General features: G+C 46.6%; 1 protein-coding gene across 1 annotated transcript in view; it reads right to left on the bottom strand.

Annotated features, from left to right (window-relative positions):
- Nucleotides 1–20456, bottom strand: part of IFFO2 (intermediate filament family orphan 2) — a 93737-nt gene extending 73281 nt beyond the window's left edge. The window contains 1 exon segment of the mRNA XM_077456334.1: nucleotides 19836–20456. Coding sequence (XP_077312460.1) covers nucleotides 19836–20377 — 542 coding nt within the window. The 5' untranslated portion in view covers nucleotides 20378–20456.
- Between the last annotated feature and the right edge of the window lie 710 nt (nucleotides 20457–21166).

Raw genomic sequence — 21166 nt, 5'->3', positions numbered from 1 at the left:
GCGCCTCCCGCAAAAGGGGGGGGGAACCCTCCGTGGAGCGCCTCCCGCAAAAGGGGGGGGGAACCCTCCGTGGAGCGCCTCCCGCAAAAGGGGGGGGGGAACCCTCCGTGGAGCGCCTCCCGCAAAAGGGGGGGGGGGGAACCCTCCGTGGAGCGCCTCCCGCAAAAGGGGGGGAACCCTCCGTGGAGCGCCTCCCGCAAAAGGGGGGGGAACCCTCCGTGGAGCGCCTCCCGCAAAAGGGGGGGGGGAACCCTCCGTGGAGCGCCTCCCGCAAAAGGGGGGGGGAACCCTCCGTGGAGCGCCTCCCGCAAAAGGGGGGGGGAACCCTCCGTGGAGCGCCTCCCGCAAAAGGGGGGGGGAACCCTCCGTGGAGCGCCTCCCGCAAAAGGGGGGGGGGGAACCCTCCGTGGAGCGCCTCCCGCAAAAGGGGGGGGGGGAACCCTCCGTGGAGCGCCTCCCGCAAAAGGGGGGGAACCCTCCGTGGAGCGCCTCCCGCAAAAGGGGGGGAACCCTCCGTGGAGCGCCTCCCGCAAAAGGGGGGGAACCCTCCGTGGAGCGCCTCCCGCAAAAGGGGGGGAACCCTCCGTGGAGCGCCTCCCGCAAAAGGGGGGGAACCCTCCGTGGAGCGCCTCCCGCAAAAGGGGGGGGGGGAACCCTCCGTGGAGCGCCTCCCGCAAAAGGGGGGGGGAGGGGAACCCTCCGTGGAGCGCCTCCCGCAAAAGGGGGGGAACCCTCCGTGGAGCGCCTCCCGCAAAAGGGGGGGGAACCCTCCGTGGAGCGCCTCCCGCAAAAGGGGGGGGGAACCCTCCGTGGAGCGCCTCCCGCAAAAGGGGGGGGGGGAACCCTCCGTGGAGCGCCTCCCGCAAAAGGGGGGGGGGGGAACCCTCCGTGGAGCGCCTCCCGCAAAAGGGGGGGAACCCTCCGTGGAGCGCCTCCCGCAAAAGGGGGGGAACCCTCCGTGGAGCGCCTCCCGCAAAAGGGGGGGAACCCTCCGTGGAGCGCCTCCCGCAAAAGGGGGGGAACCCTCCGTGGAGCGCCTCCCGCAAAAGGGGGGGAACCCTCCGTGGAGCGCCTCCCGCAAAAGGGGGGGAACCCTCCGTGGAGCGCCTCCCGCAAAAGGGGGGGAACCCTCCGTGGAGCGCCTCCCGCAAAAGGGGGGGAACCCTCCGTGGAGCGCCTCCCGCAAAAGGGGGGGAACTCTCCGTGGAGCGCCTCCCGCAAAAGGGGGGGAACCCTCCGTGGAGCGCCTCCCGCAAAAGGGGGGGAACTCTCCGTGGAGCGCCTCCCGCAAAAGGGGGGGAACCCTCCGTGGAGCGCCTCCCGCAAAAGGGGGGGAACCCTCCGTGGAGCGCCTCCCGCAAAAGGGGGGGAACCCTCCGTGGAGCGCCTCCCGCAAAAGGGGGGGAACCCTCCGTGGAGCGCCTCCCGCAAAAGGGGGGGAACCCTCCGTGGAGCGCCTCCCGCAAAAGGGGGGGAACCCTCCGTGGAGCGCCTCCCGCAAAAGGGGGGGAACCCTCCGTGGAGCTCCTCCCGCAAAAGGGGGGGAACCCTCCGTGGAGCGCCTCCCGCAAAAGGGGGCGACCCTCCGTGGAGCGCCTCCCGCAAAAGGGGGCGACCCTCCGTGGAGCGCCTCCCGCAAAAGGGGGCGACCCTCCGTGGAGCGCCTCCCGCAAAAGGGGGGGGAACCCTCCGTGGAGCGCCTCCCGCAAAGGGGGGGGAACCCTCCGTGGAGCGCCTCCCGCAAAAGGGGGGGGGACCCTCCGTGGAGCGCCTCCCGCAAAAGAGGGGGGACCCTCCGTGGAGCGCCTCCCGCAAAAGGGGGGGGGGAAACCCTCCGTGGAGAACCCTCGGTGGGGCCAAATCATCATGTAATATAATGGGTTTGAGGCCAGCTTGGACAAAATTATTTAAAGTGACAGTAGAGCTGTAATTCCACATTAAAGCCCAACCTCCAGGAATTATATAAAATTTACCAGCTCCTTCCCTCAGCCCCCCCACACTGCAAGGATCAAGTGCTTGTCGGTACAGGGGGAGCAGAAGAGACCGCATTACTTAGACCCCGTTCTGGGAGAGCCCCCACTCCAGGGGTAGATGTTCTCCAATTCCTGCAGTTGGGTTTATAGGAGAAGATCTTAGTAGTTGGATTTCCATTTATTATTGCAATTTGCCTTGTGAGATGCCGAGAAAAAGGTCAAAAAGTCTCTTGTATGCAGCAAAATCCACCCCCCCCCCCCACCACCAAATGCAGTTACCCCATGATCTCGGGTACTTTAACACATCCAGACAGTTTTTACTCATTTCCGCAAAATTGCCCGAGTGCATCTTACACAAGCGGCCCATTATCGGGGGGTGACGAGTCCGGGTTTGGCGGGGTATGCCTCATCCAAACTTTTGTCTATCGGACCAGAAACATGTTTACAGATCTCATTCCTTTACATGTGAATGGCCTTTGTGTTTCCTACGAGGTCGAGCGAGTCAGCTGATGCCAGACTCGGTCACAAAAGGAAAAAACACCACAATACCAGCTGAGCCGTTTTCCCAAGATATCAGCCGTCTCCCCCTCCCCCATCAATCCTCTCCAGCCTGGAGGCCCAATCTGAGGTCACAGAACATGAGAAGGACCAGCTGAAGATCATGCAATGCCGTCAGGCAGGATTGCTGGTGTCACCAAACCAACAATTTCACCCAGCAACGTCCTCTATGACATCAGGACTGAATAGCAGTCAGTTCTGCGTTCTACGTCTTTATTTTGCACACCCACAATGGCCGGTTGGTTTGATGAGCTGGCCAGTAACCGAGTCATGGCATCCTCTCCCCTCCCCCCACCAGTGCTTCTTCATATCGCTGCCAGAACAAATTCAAAGAAAAATCAAAAATTGTATCAAATACTTCCGGTAATTTTCCTTTCCTGGCACCAATCCATGGCAACATCCTATGACATGTATGCTGCCATGTTGGTGCCAGGAACCCGCCTCCTTACTCACCCCACAGGCTGACCCTTCCCCGTCACTCTTGCAAGTGACGGACTCCTAGTCAGGACATAAGAGGATGTCAGCCGAGCCCCACATGGCTCTTCTTGTTTTAAGAATAAGTTGACTACATACAGCAACGTCTCCACCCAAAAACCAACTTCCTCAATGCGTTTCACCACTCCTAGCTTGCTCACAAGGATAAGGGAAGAGACTCCAAGCACTCCTGAAATGCTAAAGCAGACTTGCAAAACTGGAAGAGTTGCCTATTGGTTGGTATATGCAACGTGGCCACTTTGACCACAATAAGTGCCACCCAAAAAAAAATAATCGATATTCATGTTTTGTCCAATGAAATTTTCCCAATAAACTTTCCCAGTTCTGCCCAACAAAGCAGAACTGTTGTTTTTATTTATTTTAACACAAAGTGTTGGATTTATTTTTGCCAAGTTAAAGAACTCTGGGGAAAAAAAAAATTCTCCCCACAGTGGGGCTGTGCCCACATTACATCTCATTATACTCACCTAATCTGCTGATCCTTCCAGTGCAAGACCAGTGCCTGACGCTCATGCCCCCCCCCCCCCCCCATGCTCTAGCGCGATGGTCTATTCCCAATGTCATCCACAGCAATAGATCAGCCTTGGATGCAAGGACAGCAGGGACAGTCCACCACGCTAGACCGTGGGGGTGGGGAAGCGCCATTTTCCAGAGGATCGGGCGAGTATAAACTCTGTCCACCACTAGACAAAACGAGCAGTTAACCCAGAGTGGGCACAACCGGAGTTCCGCTTTGAACACAATATTCCCCAGGCACACATTCAAGAAGATGGCTGTTCGCCAATGCCGGGTGCTGCAATCACCATAGGCTGGGGGACTGCGGACCATCAAAGTGAAGAAGTATCATCAGAACAACGAGGATTCCTCAAAAAAGGGTCCAAAGCTTTGTTTTCATGGTCACATGGCAATGTTTTGGAGCCCTGCAGGCCCTTACACTTGCCTGACGAAGAGCCCCTGCGTGGCTCCAAAACATTGCCGTTGGGTTTACCATGTGACCATGAAAATGAAAGCTTTGGACTCCTTTTTGAGGAATCCTTGCTTTAGTTTTCGTGGTCACATGGTAAACCCAACGGCAATGTTTTGGAGCCACGAAGGGGCCCTTTGTCAGGCAATTAACACTTTTCATGGTCACACGGCAATGTTTTAGAGCCCTGCAGGCCCTTATCGTCAGGTAAGTGTTCCTTGCCTGACAAAGGGCCCCTTCATGGCTCCAAAACATTGCCATGTGGCCATTAAAACAAAGCTTTGGACCTTTGAGGGATCCTCGTTGTGCTGATAATGCGTCTTCACTTTGATGGTCCGCAGTCCAAGAGTCCAAGTGAAGTAGTATCGTCAGCACAACGAGGATTCCTCAAAAAGGGTCCAAAGCTTTGTTTTCATGGTAATATTTTGGAGCCCTGCGGGCCCTTACACTTGCCTGACGAAGGGCCCCAGCATGGCTCCAAAACATTGCTGTTGGGTTTACCATGTGACCACGACAATTAAAGCTTTGGACTCCTTTTTGAGGAATCCTTGCTTTAATTTTCATGGTCACATGGTAAACCCAACAGCAATGTTTTGGAGCCCTGCAGGCCCTTATCGTCAGCAAAGTGTTAATTGCCTGACAAAGGGCCCCTTCGTGGCTCCAAAACATTACCGTTGGGTTTACCATGTGACCACGAAAATTAGAGCAAGGATTCCTCAAAAAGGTAAACCCAACAGCAATGTTTTGGAGCCACGGTGGGGCCCTTCGTCAGGCAAGTGTAAGGGCCCGCAGGGCTCCAAAACATTACCATGAAAACAAAGCTTTGGACCCTTTTTGAGGAATCCTTGTTGTTCTGATGATACTTCTTCACTCTGCTCTAAACAAAGGATTAATTTCCCAATTGGCCGGTGATCTTGAATTCCTATATTACAATAATCCATAATCATATTGATCTATAGATCATATCCATCCAGCTATTAATAAACCACCAGTACCCATCCCCCAAAACAAATGACCAATAGTCGGTGGAGACGAGGAAACGACACCTTTAACTTTGTAACAATAAACGCGAACGCCGGGGATTACTCTCTGCAAAGCCGGCGGAAATTCGATTTTTCGGGACCCTCCTGAACGGAGCAGCAGAAGATTACATTGTAGCACCAACAAATTAACACCACCTTGCGCCGCTTTCCTGCGAAGCACATGTGTGCGATTATCAGGAAATCCACTCTTTATTAACACAGAACAGTGTAAAATTCTCCTAACTTACTGCAATAACAGCCACAAGCTGGAGAGCGAAATCTCCTCAGCACCAAGGTCACGAGGACGAAACGCCGCTCTGTTATTGGAAGCGTCCGGTTACCGCCGCGGTTAGGCTCGGTTAGGCCAGAGGAGGATGAAGCTCAAGCTGCCAGAAAATTAAAAAAAGATTTATTTTAATGACCATCAAAATGTTTCACGCCAAGCGCCTAAAGACACTCAAAGCCGTTTAATCTGGCTGTTATTGCGCGGGGGGTCGAACGATAAGCCCCCCGGTGCCGCGATCCTGCCGACTGCGCCAAATCAAAAAATTATTTTAAGATGGACGTGACCAGAGGGGAGCAACCCAAATATTGACAAAGGAAACAGATTCAACCGACTCCAGCTCTACAAGTTTAATGCGTGAAATCAATCGCTTTCCTCGGTAAGGTTAGGAATACTTCGTCATTAATACCAGAACAATAAAAATCGCAAGCTGTTCATTAAAACGCTAGAGGTGAAGAATATCTCAAATATCCACATCGCCACTATACCCCCTTCATTGCACCCACCTACATTTTTTGTGTTTTTTTTTTTTTAAACCACTTAAGCTCTGGAAGATTTACCCCCCCCCCCCTTCATGACCAGGACTTTTTTTTTTTGCGTCATTTTAACTGACAATTTAGCGGTCGAGAGTTGCTGTACCCAAATAAAAATGATGTCCCAAAATAGAGCTCTCTTTTGGTGGCATTTGCTCTCTGCACAAATTTTTTGCGCTATAAAAAAAAACAAAAAATATATTTTTACTTTCTGCTATAAAACATACCCAATAAATGTTAAAAAAAAAAAAATCAATAAATAAAATCAATAATGTGTATATTGATAGGATTGTGCAAAAGATATAACATCTACAAAACTATGGGATATTTCTACGTCATTTACATTTTTTTTTTTTTTTTTTTTTTTTTTTAATAGTAATGATGGCGATCAGTGATTGTTAGCGGGACTGCGACATTGCTGCAGACAAAAAAATCAGACAGACACTTGACACTTTTTTGGGACCCAGTGACATTATTAGATATGCACTGTTACTGTACTAACAACACTGGCAGGGAAGGAGTTAATAACACCAGGGGCGAGCAAAGTGTTAAATGTGTCTCCCTAGGAAGGGCTTGCCAACTCTGTGTGGGGGGGGAGGAGATGGTCTGACTGAGTGAAGACAGATCGGTGTTCCTGCTTACAAGGAACACAAGAGCTCCATGTTCTCCCCTGTCAGAACGGCGATCTGCCTCTCTGGGGAACGATCATGGGTGGCTGGTGGACATCAGTTCTGCTGAACCTGCCGATTGGCTCCCCCCTCTGTCCAATCGGTGAGTGAGCCCCCCAGTGTCTATTGCATGAAATGACATACAGGTACGGCGTTTCACTCAGTAGAGCAGACCTGCCGCAGTACATCTGCAGTAGGCAGTCGGGAAGTGCTTAAAAAACAAACAGCGGGCCAGGAGGATGAGGAGGAGCCCGCCAACAGCGGGCCAGGAGGATGAGGAGGAGCCCGCCAACAGCGGGCCAGGAGGATGAGGAGGAGCCCGCCAACAGCGGGCCAGGAGGATGAGGAGGAGCCCGCCAACAGCGGGCCAGGAGGATGAGGAGGAGCCCGCCAACAGCGGGCCAGGAGGAGGCCGTTGCTTTTTAAAAATTATGATTTAAAAATCAAGTGAATTTAGATCAAATCCACCCTGTTCATGGGCACAGATTTGTGATTTTTTTGGGGATTGATGATAAATTTATCAATCAGATTTATTTACAGCTCTGCACTTTTTTGTATTGGTGACTGAAGTTGGCAGCTCTTATTTCTAATAAATACCGACATCTATTACTTCCGTCTAAGAAGCGATGTATCAAAAGGTTAAAATTTTAGTAATTATTCATAAGCTTTTTATTCTGCGGCCAGACGAAAAGAATAGTACAAATTGGTAACCATCAATTTAGCAATATTTAGACAATCTAAGCCGTTTAAGACATTAGAGAAATGTAAACGCCGTCTGAGGGCGGCACAAGGTCCTAGAAGTACAATGGCGGGGAATTAGTATGTCGGGTGAGCCGTTTACCAGACAGGTCAGAGCAAGCCGAGCAAACAAGGACTTGATGCTCAGAATAACCAAACATGATGTACCTACAACCTGTTGTGTACCAACCACACACCGTGTAACTGCATCCAGAGCAACGGCGGAGCGTTACGTTATCAGAAGCACAAGCGTGGCTTTGCCGCTACTCTGTCAAGTGTAGGGCAGTCCTTTATTTTTTTTAGATTTTTTTTTTTGGGCAGTCCTTTATTTAAGTGAATGGGCTGCCATATGTGATGAGCGAAAAAATACACTCCAAAAATGCATAAATCCACCCAACAAAATCCACCCAACCACCCCTTCCCCCAATGAGCCAGACTGCGAGCTCTTGCTGTGCTCAGTTTTGAACCCCGTTTAAGAGCCATTGCACTCCGTATGCAGATGGAAGCTTCCATTCCCCAAACGCCTACGCGTGGCAGAGCGCCAACCTCGGGGGCCGGAAGCCACTGTTTGCCCCAACTTCGAAGCTGGAAGTGCCAAGGGCCCAGAATACAGCATACTGCAAATACAAAATAAAAATCGCTGAATGCACCGATTCATGGGAGTCGAGCCATTATTTCCACAGCCGCATGAGACGTGACATTTTTTGGAAAGCAACTAACCAAGAATGTAAAAATAAAAATAAAACTTCTGCCCATATTTCCTAAAGAATTAGAGACAGGAGTAAATACTAAAAAAGTTGATTCATTGTACAAAATGTGGATTTTCTACAAATATAAATGGGGTTCCGATACACAGAATGTACATCACCATTTAGCTAGTTATTATAAGAAGAAAAAAAAATAAAAAATGTGTGTAATATAATATATGCAAAATGTTAAAAATACATTAAAAACAAAGTTTGCAGCTCCACCTACAAGACTGGACCCGCCAACCACAGGGGCATTCACAGATTTTATTTACAAGATATTCCACCAGACCTGCAGGGAAAACCTTCTTATTATTATGTAGCAAAAAGAAGCAAAGCTTCCTCTGAAGAATCGCTACTTTCTAAAAAGTTCACAATGTTCCCAAACATTACTGTCACCTCTGGACTTTTGAAACATTAATTCAAAAATATTTATGTAAAGGTTTCAGGCGATTGTTAACTTTTTTTTTTTTTGGTCTGCGTCTTGAAAGAAAAAAAGAAATCATTTCCTGGGTGTAGCGAACTTCCTTCTAATATTTATGGAAGATGCAAGGAGTCGGTTTTAGCCAAAATAAATAAAATAAAAGAATCACAGTGAGTGTTGTTGTTGTTGTTGTTGTTGTTGGGCAGACAGAATCATCACCTACTGCACTCCAGTCTGTGTTAGAACAGAATAGATTTATTAAAGTGGAACCAAACTCCCTCAACCAATACAAAAATTTTAATCCTTTTGCTGCTAGCAATAGTCGATACATAGGAAGGTATATTATATTGTTTTAAACTTTTTTTTACATTTAAGGTCTTCCCGATTTCTGGTCTAGGCCAAAATAATGCAATTAGCAATTCCCCCCCCCCCCCCACCCCACCACCACCACCCCCTTTTATTGTGAGTTTACAACCACTTTAACTACACCATCAGCAACCAACAATATATTATTATTTAGGCCCCTTTCACACTGGGGCGGTGCGGGCGCCGGCCGTAAAACGCTGCTATTTTTAGCGCTGCTTTACCATTGTTTTAGCAGCGGTTTTTGGCCGCTAGCGGGGCAGTTTTACCCCCTTGCTAGTGGCCGAGAAGGGGTTAAAACCACCGCAAAGCGCTGCCCCATTCATTTCAATGGGCAGGAACGCTATACACACACACACACACACACACAAACACCACTCCAAAGATGCTGCTAGCAGGACTTTTTTTTTTGCGTCCTGCCAGCGCACCGCTCCAGTGTGAAAGCCCAAGGTGTGTGAGGAGCGGCTCTTTCAGGACGCTTTGCCTGCCCAAGTGTGAAAGGGGTCTTGGGGTGCTTAAACCTCTGCAGCGTGGAAGAAAGAAGATACACAAAGTGTGTATATAAAATTATATATATATATATATATATATATATATATATATATATATATATATATATATATATATATATATATATATATATATATATATATATATATATATATATATATATATATATATACACACACACATACATACATATATATATATATATATATATATATATATATGTGTATAATACATATATGTGTGTGTGTGTGTGTGTGTGTATACACACACACACACATATATATACACACTGTACAATTAATCGTCATTGCAAACTTGGCTAAAGTGTTTCACAATTCTTGCTATGCAAAGAGTTCTCTCTGCTCTTCTGAAGCCACAGCCCTCAAAAGAAAGAAAACAGGCAGTCTGCCAGGAATCAAAACATTCTTTATCAGTTGAACTGAAGTATAAACATTGTAACAATTTGTCATCAGAATAGACTTTGTGTGCAAGTGAAAAAAGTTGAAACCACTAAACCTTTTTTTCTGGCATTTGTTGGTCTCAAGTTAAAATATATATATATTTTTTTTTTGCTAGAAAATTACTTAGAACCCCCAAACATTATTATATCTTTTTTTTTTTTTTTTTTTTTTTTTTTTTTTAGTAGACACCCTAGAGAATAAAATGGTAGCTGTTGCAATATTTTATTTCACACTGCATTTGCGCAGCGATCTTTCAAATGCAATTTTTATTATTAAAAAGTACCTAATAAGATAAATATTAAAATGTTTTCAGTATGTGGAGTTCACACATAAAAGTAAAAGTTCCACTTATATTAGCACACAATTCGGATGCAAAACACAAGCTGACGCTCCGTCAGAAAACACGGGACATTAGAAGAAGAAACATTTGTAAGTTCTAATGGGCAGAGCTCTCTGATGTTGTAAAGTGCTGTGTAAACTATTGGAGCTATATAAATCCAGTATAATAATAATTTGTGCATATAAAATATATATTTTAAATTACTAAAACAGATTTCTGATGAATGCTGCAGAAGGTTTATGGAAAAGGCTTCACTGTATAATGATTTGATTTAAGAATGAATCCATTTTTGGAGTGCCAAGCCTCTAATAAGTTTTTTTTTTCCCCCTTTTCTGCTCTTGCCCTCCCAGAAGGTGAAAGTCTGTGTGTACATTCACCGCACGCTTCAAAGACTTCCATGTTTCATCAACAGGACCTCTAACCTTTACACAGCGCCTTGTTTGGCGTTCAGCTAAATCTCGGGGGGTTGTGATTTTACTCTCTCCAGGACGTTCTTTATTAGAAAACATGACCTGCATTTTGTGTTTTTTTTTATCTTAATTACATTTTAGGATACAAAAAAAATATATATTAAAAAAACAACAGCACACACACACACACACACACACACACACACACACACAATGATGCCAAACCAGACAACACTACAGAGCGGCTTTGCAGGGACTTCACATTGCATTACGTTAGGAAAGCGCGTTGAGTAAACTTGAGAGTTTTAAGGCTTGTGAGGAGCCCAAGGTCTTCCTCAATGGTCTAAAATAAGGCTTTAAATAAACTTTCTGAAAATAGCGCCAATTAAAACACCACATTTACAATTTTATGGATAGAAGACCGAAAATATAAAATTGGAAAACCACAAAACAAAAAATTGGAAGCAGCATTGACAGACAAGGACCCGAATAAAGACCACTCCGAGGGTCCCCCAGAGGCCCACACACCTCCCAAAGAGTAGTGCCCCCTCAAATGCCAGGGCCCATAGTCAGTAGGGAAGAGGCCCCCCTGCAGTCCCTTCCAAAAGCCCCTGTCCTGGTTGGGTCTGTCACAGGATTCACCATGAAAGAGTAACAAACCCAAGTCTTGCCAGAATGGTTTTGCTCTGGGTAGAAGTCGATCTGCCGACGGGGCATACCCATCTGGCCATACCCGGGTGAATGGTCCATTATAGGGGGCACATTGGGCAGCTTTTCCAGCAGGACCCATGAGGGCTGCAAAGAACCATGATACATTTTCCAAAAAGATTCTGCACCAGCGAGAGCCCCCTCCCCCCATGCACAGTGCCAATAGTAAGGGGATCAAATAGGAATGTGTGCGATATGGCAAAGCTAAAGAACTTCTAAAAGGATAGAATTCATTCCTCTATAAAGCTTGAGATTACTACAAGTTGCTGCACCAACAATAAGTAATTTATGAGGAACTTTTGCCTTTTCATCCCTATAACTGCTGACAAGTGACCAGAAAATCACTCATAGGTATAGGTGTGCGCACAGGGTGTGCTGGGTGTTCCTGGGCACACCCCAATCACCCTGTGTGGTGCAGATTCCCTCTGTTTAGACCCCTGATATTTCACCAAAGCCTCCTAATGGGGCCCCTAAAAAATAAAATAAAATAAAAACACGCCCGATACAATTTTTTTTTTACAAGTACCGAAAATATAATAAATTATATATATATATATATATATATATATATTGTAGACATGTCACTGGAGAAGTGATCGAGGGGGTGTACATCTCACTTAGGTTGCTACACAGTGTGAGATGGTAAGTCCAGGATGGATCAGTTTCTCAGCAGCGATATGCTGCTGAGTTGTTATTTAATCTTGCCGGGCCTGGGTTTATATGGAATGGCAGTAGGGACCTGTCATTCCACACCCCCCCGATCCAGTTCTGGGTTTTGGATCAGGTGAGCTTTGATCCTAATTAGCCTGGGAAGGTAAAGGCTCTGCTGGGCCTGCAGGTGATTGCTCTCAGCCAGGGAATGAACAGTCTGTGTGTTGGAGGAAGCTGCAAGCACAGCCACTGCTGGAGCTAAAACTCTCCCTGCGATGTCCAGGCGAAAGACGCTGTGTTTATAAGTGTCAGATAGGTGAGAAGAACCTGTTAGTAAGCGCCCAGCCGGGCTAGGTTGTTTTGTTTTATTATTATTTTGTTCCTGTTATACACAAGAAGCACGGTGTTGCTGTATATTTTGTTTGTTGGACTGTTTGTACCACGAATAAACGCCAAGGTCTGCTTTATAAATTCCAAGTCTGATGTGAACTGTGTCTAAACTCACCCTACCCCGGGAAGATCCCTTACAATATAAATATATATATATATATATATATATATATATATATATATATATATATATTTTTTTTTTTTTTTTTTTTTTTTTTTTTTTTACACACATGTGTGTGTGCGTATATGTATGTGTTTTCACTAACAAAAAAAGGTTTTAATTATTTTAAAAAAATTTAAACGTGAACAAAAGAAAGAAAAAATAAATTTAAAAAAAAAGCAGGAAAATAATAAAATGGAGGAGAATAGGGAGTTAATTAAGGCTGATGAGCATAAATGAAGGGTTAAGAGGTTAAACAGAGGAACATTTGTTCATCCCTTTGATCTGCAGATGAAGAAACAGAAAGATACAAAAAGAAACAATTTTTTTTTTATTGTAGCTTTGTTAATAAACATTGCCGGCTGCTTTTTTTTTTTTGACAGCTCCAACTACCGGACTTCTTTAACATTGGGGAGACCCGCTGACAGCTCAAAGAACCGAGCCTGAAAGTATTGGCGAATTTGCATGAGTACCGATAATACTCGGTATCGGCACCAATACTAGTATTGGTGCAACCCTAGTAAAAAATAAACTATAGGACACTGTCCACTGCCCCAATGACACCGTCCACCCCTCTACTGACACTGTCCATATAGATAGATGCGCACACACATATTTGAGCTTTGGGGTGCACACCCTAATGCAATAGGCTGTGCACACCTATAGAGGCTCATAGGACTGACAGAGGGCCACATGGGAACCCATGAAACCCCAAAAATTAGCACCGCAGCACATTGTGCTGAATCACCGGCCAATCCCCCGGGTCCTCCCCGCTGGCCCGACATCCACAAAACTTTGTATGAAGATCACCTATATAATTTATGGATTTCCTTCACTGTTCTGCGGAAACAAAAGGTGTTTACAAGAAACATTCTGCGGCCAGACAACCCCCCCGAGGCATCTACAGCGCAAGAATTCTCCCCAAATTAGTACCGGTACTGCCAGTCCCTCACCGCATGCAATGTGCGCCCCGGGACATGTGTATAGAAAAAAACAAACTAGGCATTGTACAGAACCGATCTCATTCCTGCCATACCCAGGGGAGGAGTACAGCTTGGCCCATTTTATTCTTCAGCAATGTAAAAAATTATTAGCCGAATATAAAAAAAAAAAAAAATCTAAATCAATACACCAGGTTTTAAAACTTTGCTGGTGTATAGTTGGTAATTATATGACGGCTTTGCCATTACATACATGTAAATGTAATAGCTAAGCAGCCATATGTAAAATAAGTCATATATGTAAAAGAAGTCATATGTAAATGTAATAGCAAAGCAGTCGTATGTAAAAGCAAAGAAGTCATATATGTAAAATAAGTCACATGTGTATATGTAATAGCAAAGCAGTCACATGTAAAAGAAGTCATATGTACATGTAATAGCAAAGCAGTCACATGTAAAAAGTCATATGTACATGTAATAGCAAAGCAGTCATATGTAAAAGCAAATATATATGTAATAGCAAAAATATAGATATATGCAAACCAGGCATATATGTAACAACAAAGCAGTCATATGTACAGTAAAACCTTGGATTGTGAGCATAATAATTTGTTCCACAAACACGCTTGTAATCCAAAACACTTGCATATCAAAGTGAATTTCCCCATAAGAAATAATGGAACCTCGGATGATTCGTTCCACAACCATTCATTCATAGGTCCTTCAGTTTACAGTCCATATAAAAAAGGATTCTAGCAATGCAATTGGTTGGGTAACCATAAAATGTCCATCTACAAATAGAAGACCCCACAAGGGGCTTAGAAGCAAAGTATAAAAGAGAAGAGAGGGCGCCTCTAAGTGTAGCAATTTGTTGCTCAATGTTGGACCTTCATTAATTGGAACCATATTGCTACACTTAGGAGGTGCCTCTCTTCTTTATACTCAGTTGTGACATGGCGCTACTTGTATATCAAGTCAAAAATGTATTTAAAAATCTTGCTGGTCTTGCAAAACGCTCTCAAACCAAGGTTTTACTGTGTAAAAAAAAAAAAATATATATATATATATATATATATATATATATATATATATATATATATATATATATATATATATATATATATATATATATATATATATATATATATATATATATATATATATATATCTCTTACATATGACTGCATATATATTGCTATATATATATGCGCAATAGTCATATTTGCTTATAAGATAGGCAGGCTCTGCTCTCTCCTTAGCAGTGTTGTCCATCCTCACTTTGCTCAAAGTTCCACTTTAGTATGGGGGGGGAAAAGAAAAAAAAAGAAAATAAAATAAAATGAAACTGGGCAGATTTTTCCCTCATTTCCTGTTCCCATGACACCTGTCTAGGAAAGGAGAAGGTCACAGGACAGAGCAAAAAAAAAACAAAAAAAACATTTCCATAGGTTCCAACCCCAAACTGTGCGTTTGTCTAGGAGATAAAAATTCCCATCACCTTCTGTTCTGACAGGATGTGAGGGAAAATCTCCCCAATAGAGGAACAGACAGCAGAGAAAACCCCATTGGTTAGAGTGTGTTGCATTAGGGCACATAATGGATCGGGCTGCCCCAACGGACCAACCATTGGGCGGGTGTTTTCAGATGTGCGCTGCGAAGTACGCCCATCACCAAAGAGCACTGGGGTGCCATGCAAACTGAATGCCAACGCATGTAGCATGCATTACAGTCCATCATGACTCTATAATGTGGACAGGCCAAGAGACTCCAATCCGTCTCCACCCCACCCAGAACAAAATCTAAGGCTTTAATCAGGTCCATGCAAATAAAAAAAAAAGAGAAAAAATAAAATAATAAATAAAATAAAACTTCTGCTCAACCAGCTCTCTTTTAAAACGATTGGTCAGAACATAAAAATAGAAGACATCAAAGTGCCAACTACAAGTCTCTGCTGCTCCTATGAGCAGGCCGCATGCCCGGGTATGGACAGTTGTGACGACCCCCGTCCTACTTTACTCATTACAAAGTTATTTACTTCCCATCACCCAAACATGAGCCGGAATCCTCGGGGAAGGTTTCTGGATATGAGTCAGAAAAATTTGGTTTGTTTGCTGAACATTTCTGAAGAAATTGCTTCTGTATCTCCAAAGGGAGGAAATGCCTCTCCAGCCCCCCCCCCCCCCCCCCCCCCCAACTCCGGCCTGGGCTCTGGATGATCCAGGCCATCCACTACACTGGGGGGGGGGGGGGTCACAACAAACTGAAACATTCCAGTAATAAAGAATCACTTCATAGAATTTATTTTTCATACGAGGACAGAGGAGCGGTCAGGGAGGTCCCTACAATGCTCCTCATCTGTCTACTTCACAGAAAGCTCACTTATCTTACAAAAACACAGACATGGTAATACCGGGAGGAACAGTCTGGTCTCCTTAGCAGTTCTGTTTAAGCCACAAGCACATTCGGTTGGCCTATAATCAAAGCAACCCCGGCGCTGAAATAATCATCACATATAATGCCCACACCACCATGCCAGAAGTCTTGGGGGTTTATACCCCTTTATCAGACTCCATACCAGGCTGTGACATCACTCACAGTGAAGTTGGAGAAGTCCAGCATTATCTATTTTGAAATGCCCTCCACAAGGAGGTGGAAGCGCGCCTCTACCACCATAGACCTGCCATGGGAAGACCTGGAGTATTATTTTTATTATTATTATTATTCAGGATTTATATAGCGCCAACAGTTTGTGCAGCGCTTTTCAATATGAGGGCAGACAGTACACTTAAAATACAAATCAATACAGGAGGGATCAGAGGGCCCTGCCCATTAGCTGCCTGCAAGAACGTACATGCAACTGGTCACCAGATTATTCCCCATGATGGTCACGTATCTGATGACATCCAGCAGTCACCATTATGGATGAAATTTGAGTGAGGCGTTTGGTGGCCTCTGGATGTCACCTGAAAAAAAAAATGACCATCATGGGGAATATTCTGGTTGGAGATGATTTCAATAATATTTCTAAAGCCAGTGGTCAACAAAACTATCACAACCCAGATTATTCCTCATAATGGTCATATCTCTGATGGTATCCGATGGCCAGTAGGGAAGAGTAGTGTGGCCTCTGGAGAGAAACATGACCAAAAATCATCCAGGGGCCACCAAAGCCATCACCAGAATATTCCCCATGATGGCGACCACTGGATATCATGAGAAATAGGACCATCATAGAGAATAATCTTGGTTGGTGATGATTTTAGTCATATTTGGTCATATTTTTTAATGACATCCAGTGGTCACAAATTATCAGCAACCAGATTATTCCCCATGATGGTCATATTTCTGAGGGCATCCAGTGGCCACCACAATAATCCCTGCGATGGTGACCACTGGATATAAGAAATAGGACCATCATGGGGGGGGGAAGGATCCAGTTGATGATTTCGGTCATATTTCTGATGACATCCAGAGGCCACCAAACTCATCCCCAATCAGATCCTTCCACCATGATGGTCATATTTCTGAGGGCATCCAGTGGCCACCACAATAATCCCTGCGATGGTGACCACTGGATATAAGAAATAGGACCATCATGGGGGGGGAAGGATCCAGTTGATGATTTCGGTCATATTTCTGATGACATCCAGAGGCCACCAAACTCATCCCCAATCAGATCCTTCCACCATGATGGTCATATTTCTGAGAGCATCTAGCCGACACCAAAACCATCACCAGAATATTCCCCATGATGGCGACCACTGGATATCATGGGGAATAATCTGGTTGGGGATGATTTGGTCATATTTCTAACGACATCCAGTGGTCACAATTTATCAGCAACCAGATAATTCCCCACGATGGTCATATTTCTGAGGGCATCCAGTAGCCACCAGAATATTCCCCATGATGGTGACCACTGGATATCATCAGAAGTAGGACCATCATGAGGGAAGGATCCGGTTGGTGATGATTTCGGTCATATTTCTGATGACATCCAGAGGCCACCAAACTCATCCCCAATCAGATCCTTCCCCCATGATGGTCATATTTCTGAGGGCATCCAGCTGCCACCAAAACCATCACCAGAATATTCCACATGATGGCGACCACTGGATATCATGAGAAATAGGACCATCATGGGGAATAATCTGGTTGGTGATGATTTTGGTCATATTTCTAAAGACATCCAGTAGTCACAATTTATCAGCAACCAGAATATTCCCCATGATGGTCCCATTTCTGATGATATCCAGTGGTCACCATCATGGGGAATATTCTGGTGCCTACTGGATGCCCTCAGAAATATGACCATCATGGGGGAAGGATCTGATTGGGGACATCTAGTGGTCACAGCAACCAGATAATTCCACATGATGGTCATATTTCTGAGGGCATCCAGTAGCCACCAAAATCATCACCAGAATATTCCCCATGATGGCGACCACTGGATATCATGAGAAATAGGACCATCATGGGGAATAATCTTGGTTGATGATTTTGGTCATATTTCTAATGGTGGTCTCCACACCCCTCACCAATCAGATTATTCTCCACGATGGTCATATTTCTGAAGTCACTGCAGTCAGCTCCACAGACCAAAAAGTCATGACCAGAACACAAGGAACGTTCCAATTTTAGCAATTTGCACCGAGATATTATCGGTTCATTAGAAGCCAACTGCACTTCCTACTGTATATAGTGACAGATGGAGAATTCACAAGCAGCCCACCATCTGGCCCCCTAACCCGATGCAGACAGACTATTCTGAAGCTGAAGGTTATATATAGCAAAGACGAGCCAATAAAACAAAATTTAGGAGTCGGCTAGTCTGATGTGCGATCCAAGAAGTGCTTTTAAAAGAGTAAAACACACACACATACACGATATAGTTTATGGGCCCCGGGCTTCTAGGGCTGGATACAGGCACATGCTCCATGCTATCAGGCCATGCTGTGACTTGTAGTCCCCCAGCAGATTGCACGTTAGGGATTCTATAGAGCCTCCCTCTGCCTGTCAGAAGCTCCTGTAAGGCTCGCGGTGATCGCTGGCCTTCAACGTCTCTGATTTTTGGCACACGGTCCCCTCTGCACCAGATCACCGGAATAGAAGAGAAGTGACTTGTCCTCACATGAGGCCTTCTCTGTGTGACTCAGGATCCGGCATCTCAACATGAACATCCCTCATCTCAGGAGGAATCTCAGAGAATCATCACACAACGCACAGTTCAGGCCGACTGCAATAATGTCATCACCACAACGACTGCAGGTTACATATGATCCTCCAACTGTCATTGAGGATGCAGAGAAAGAGGTGTGACCAGGACCCCAGACAGTGTTTACAAACAATGCAATACAGGGGGAGCAGGGGGATGGGGATGGGGGGTCCACCAATGACAGGATGACATATGGGGCTGGGATTTAGGAGAGGTGATAAGCTGGGATGCTGCAGGTTTATACCAACGATGTGCCAGCTATACGTAAAGGCCGGAACGTGGGATGAGGATTGCAGAGACTAGGGGGAGTGGCACGGGGGAGCTGCAAGATCCGGAGTGGTGGGCACAAAAGGGTACAGGTGTAAGAAGAGTGGGCACAGGCTCGGCTGGTGCAAGTGGTGGGCACACAGGTTATAGGAGTGGTGGGCACACATCGGGTGCAGGCTCAGGTGGTGCCAGTAGTAGGCACACAGGCTCAGGCAGTGTGAGTAGTGGGCACACAGGGGGTGCAGGCTCAGGCAGAGGGAAACAGGAGCTGTGGGCACACTGGATACAGATGATTATTAGTGGGTGCAGGGAGAGGGCACACTGAATTTGGAAGTTGGGGTGGGTAGTATAAGAGGGCACAGAGTGTGCAAATGACCTAAAACTGGGCACAGAGTGTAAAGCGTAGTGGGCCCAGGAAGGGGTACACGTTGGGCACAGGGGTTGGGCACACAGAGTGTAGAAGTAGTGGGCACAGGGGGGAGATGAAGTGGGTACAGGGATAGGGCACCCAATACAGGTAATGTGCCCAGGATGAGGGTACACAAGGCCTAAGTGACGTGGTAGTGGGCACAGGGAGGGAGAACACTGGGTGTAGATCACAGTAGTTGTGGCCACAGGGATGGGGCGCACAGGGTGTAGAAGAATAAGTAGTGAACACAGGGATGGGGTGTAGGGGGTATAACTCTGGTAGTGGGGTACACTTGGTATAGAAGAATTATTATTGGTGACTATGTGGCCAGGTTGACTTGCTTCCTCCGTAGTCATCCCTCATGGTAAAGAATAAATCATGGGTATGGGTACACTGGGTATAATAGTGGGGTGGTCATCCCTCTTGGTATAGAATTAGTAGTGGGTACAGGATTGGGGTACATAGAAGGGGGTGCAGTAGTGGGTACATTGGGGTTTAGTAGTTGGGTACACAGATGTGGGGTGCAGTATAGAATTAGTAGTGGGCGTAGTATTGGGGTACATATATATATGGGGGGCGTAGTATTGGGGTACACCGGGGTCTCACCTCCTCCTGTAGTCGTCTCTCTCCCGCTTGACTTTGGCCAGCACGTTGTAGACAGCTCGGATCTCCGGTGTGATGGTGTCGATCTGCACACCGACCCCGTCGGGATGGGTCCAGGACACTCCGGGCCCCTGTACGGTCTCCAGGCCGCCCCCGGTACGGCGGACATGGGTGTAGCTCCAGATGTGCCCCGGTAGGCGGCTGTAGGGGGTGAGGTTGGCATTGGGGGGGGTGGGGTCGGTTTGGACCCCCTGCTCCCGGTGGTAGATCTTCAGGCGGCGCTCCTCCCGGTACCGGCTCTGCTGCTCCTGCAGTTGTTTCTCCAGCAGTCGGTTCCGCCGCTCCAGCTCGTGCACTTTGGCCAGGAAGCACCGGAACCGGACATTCAGGGTCTTCAGCACGTGGATATTGGAGCCCAGATCATTGCGGAGAGCCATGGTGACCCCGGATCCCGGAGGGGGTTGTCCGGTACCGGAGGGGGGAGGGGGGTCCAGCTCCCGCATCATATCCCCGAACAGGACGGAGTTCATCATCCGGCCGCTCATCCTCCGCTCCTTCTATGCGGCACAAACCCGACCGACCCTCCCGCCGTCCGCCCAGCATCAGCGCTTTCTACCGCACCCCGCCCCCACCGGCCCCGGAACGCCCTCTAGCGCACGCCGGGCCCGCCCCCCGGTGATGTCACTGTATGGGCACCGCCGAGGGGCGGGGGACGGTCCACCCCGGGGGGAGGTCCTACAGAGAGGGCACCGGGTACCGTGTAACGGCTGTGCTACCGATCATCCGTCCGATACAATGTGACTGACACCCCCCCCCCCATATATATATACACACATACATATATACACACATACAGTCCATGTACAGGACAGATATAGAATATATATATATACACATATATGGAATATATTAAAACACAAAACTATAAAGCTGATGCAGATATAATTACATTCCCCACATTTTGTTACAACCAGAACCATAAATGTATTTTATTGGGATTTTATGTGATGGACCAACACAAAGTGTCACATAATTGTGAAGTGGAAGGAAAATGATACAAATAAATATGTGAAAAGGGGGGGGGGGGGGGGGGTGCCTCCATTGTTGGCTGGAATAGTGCCCCATCACTGGTGTCAGCGGGAGGAACAGTGCCCCATCATTGGTGTCAGCGGGAGGAATAGTGCCCCGTCATTGGTGTCAGTGGGAGGAATAGTGCCCCGTCATTGGTGTCAGTGGGAGGAATAGTGCCCTATCATTGGTGTCAGTGGGAGGAATAGTGCCCCATCATTGGTGTCAGTGGGAGGAATAGTGCCCCATCACTGGTGTCAGCGGGA

Source organism: Lithobates pipiens, unplaced genomic scaffold (assembly GCF_037356315.1).
Source record: "Lithobates pipiens isolate NorthernLeopardFrog02 unplaced genomic scaffold, aLitPip1_a1.2 Scaffold_27, whole genome shotgun sequence".
Taxonomy (NCBI): domain Eukaryota; kingdom Metazoa; phylum Chordata; class Amphibia; order Anura; family Ranidae; genus Lithobates; species Lithobates pipiens.
This window is presented reverse-complemented; position numbering and strand designations above follow the sequence as displayed.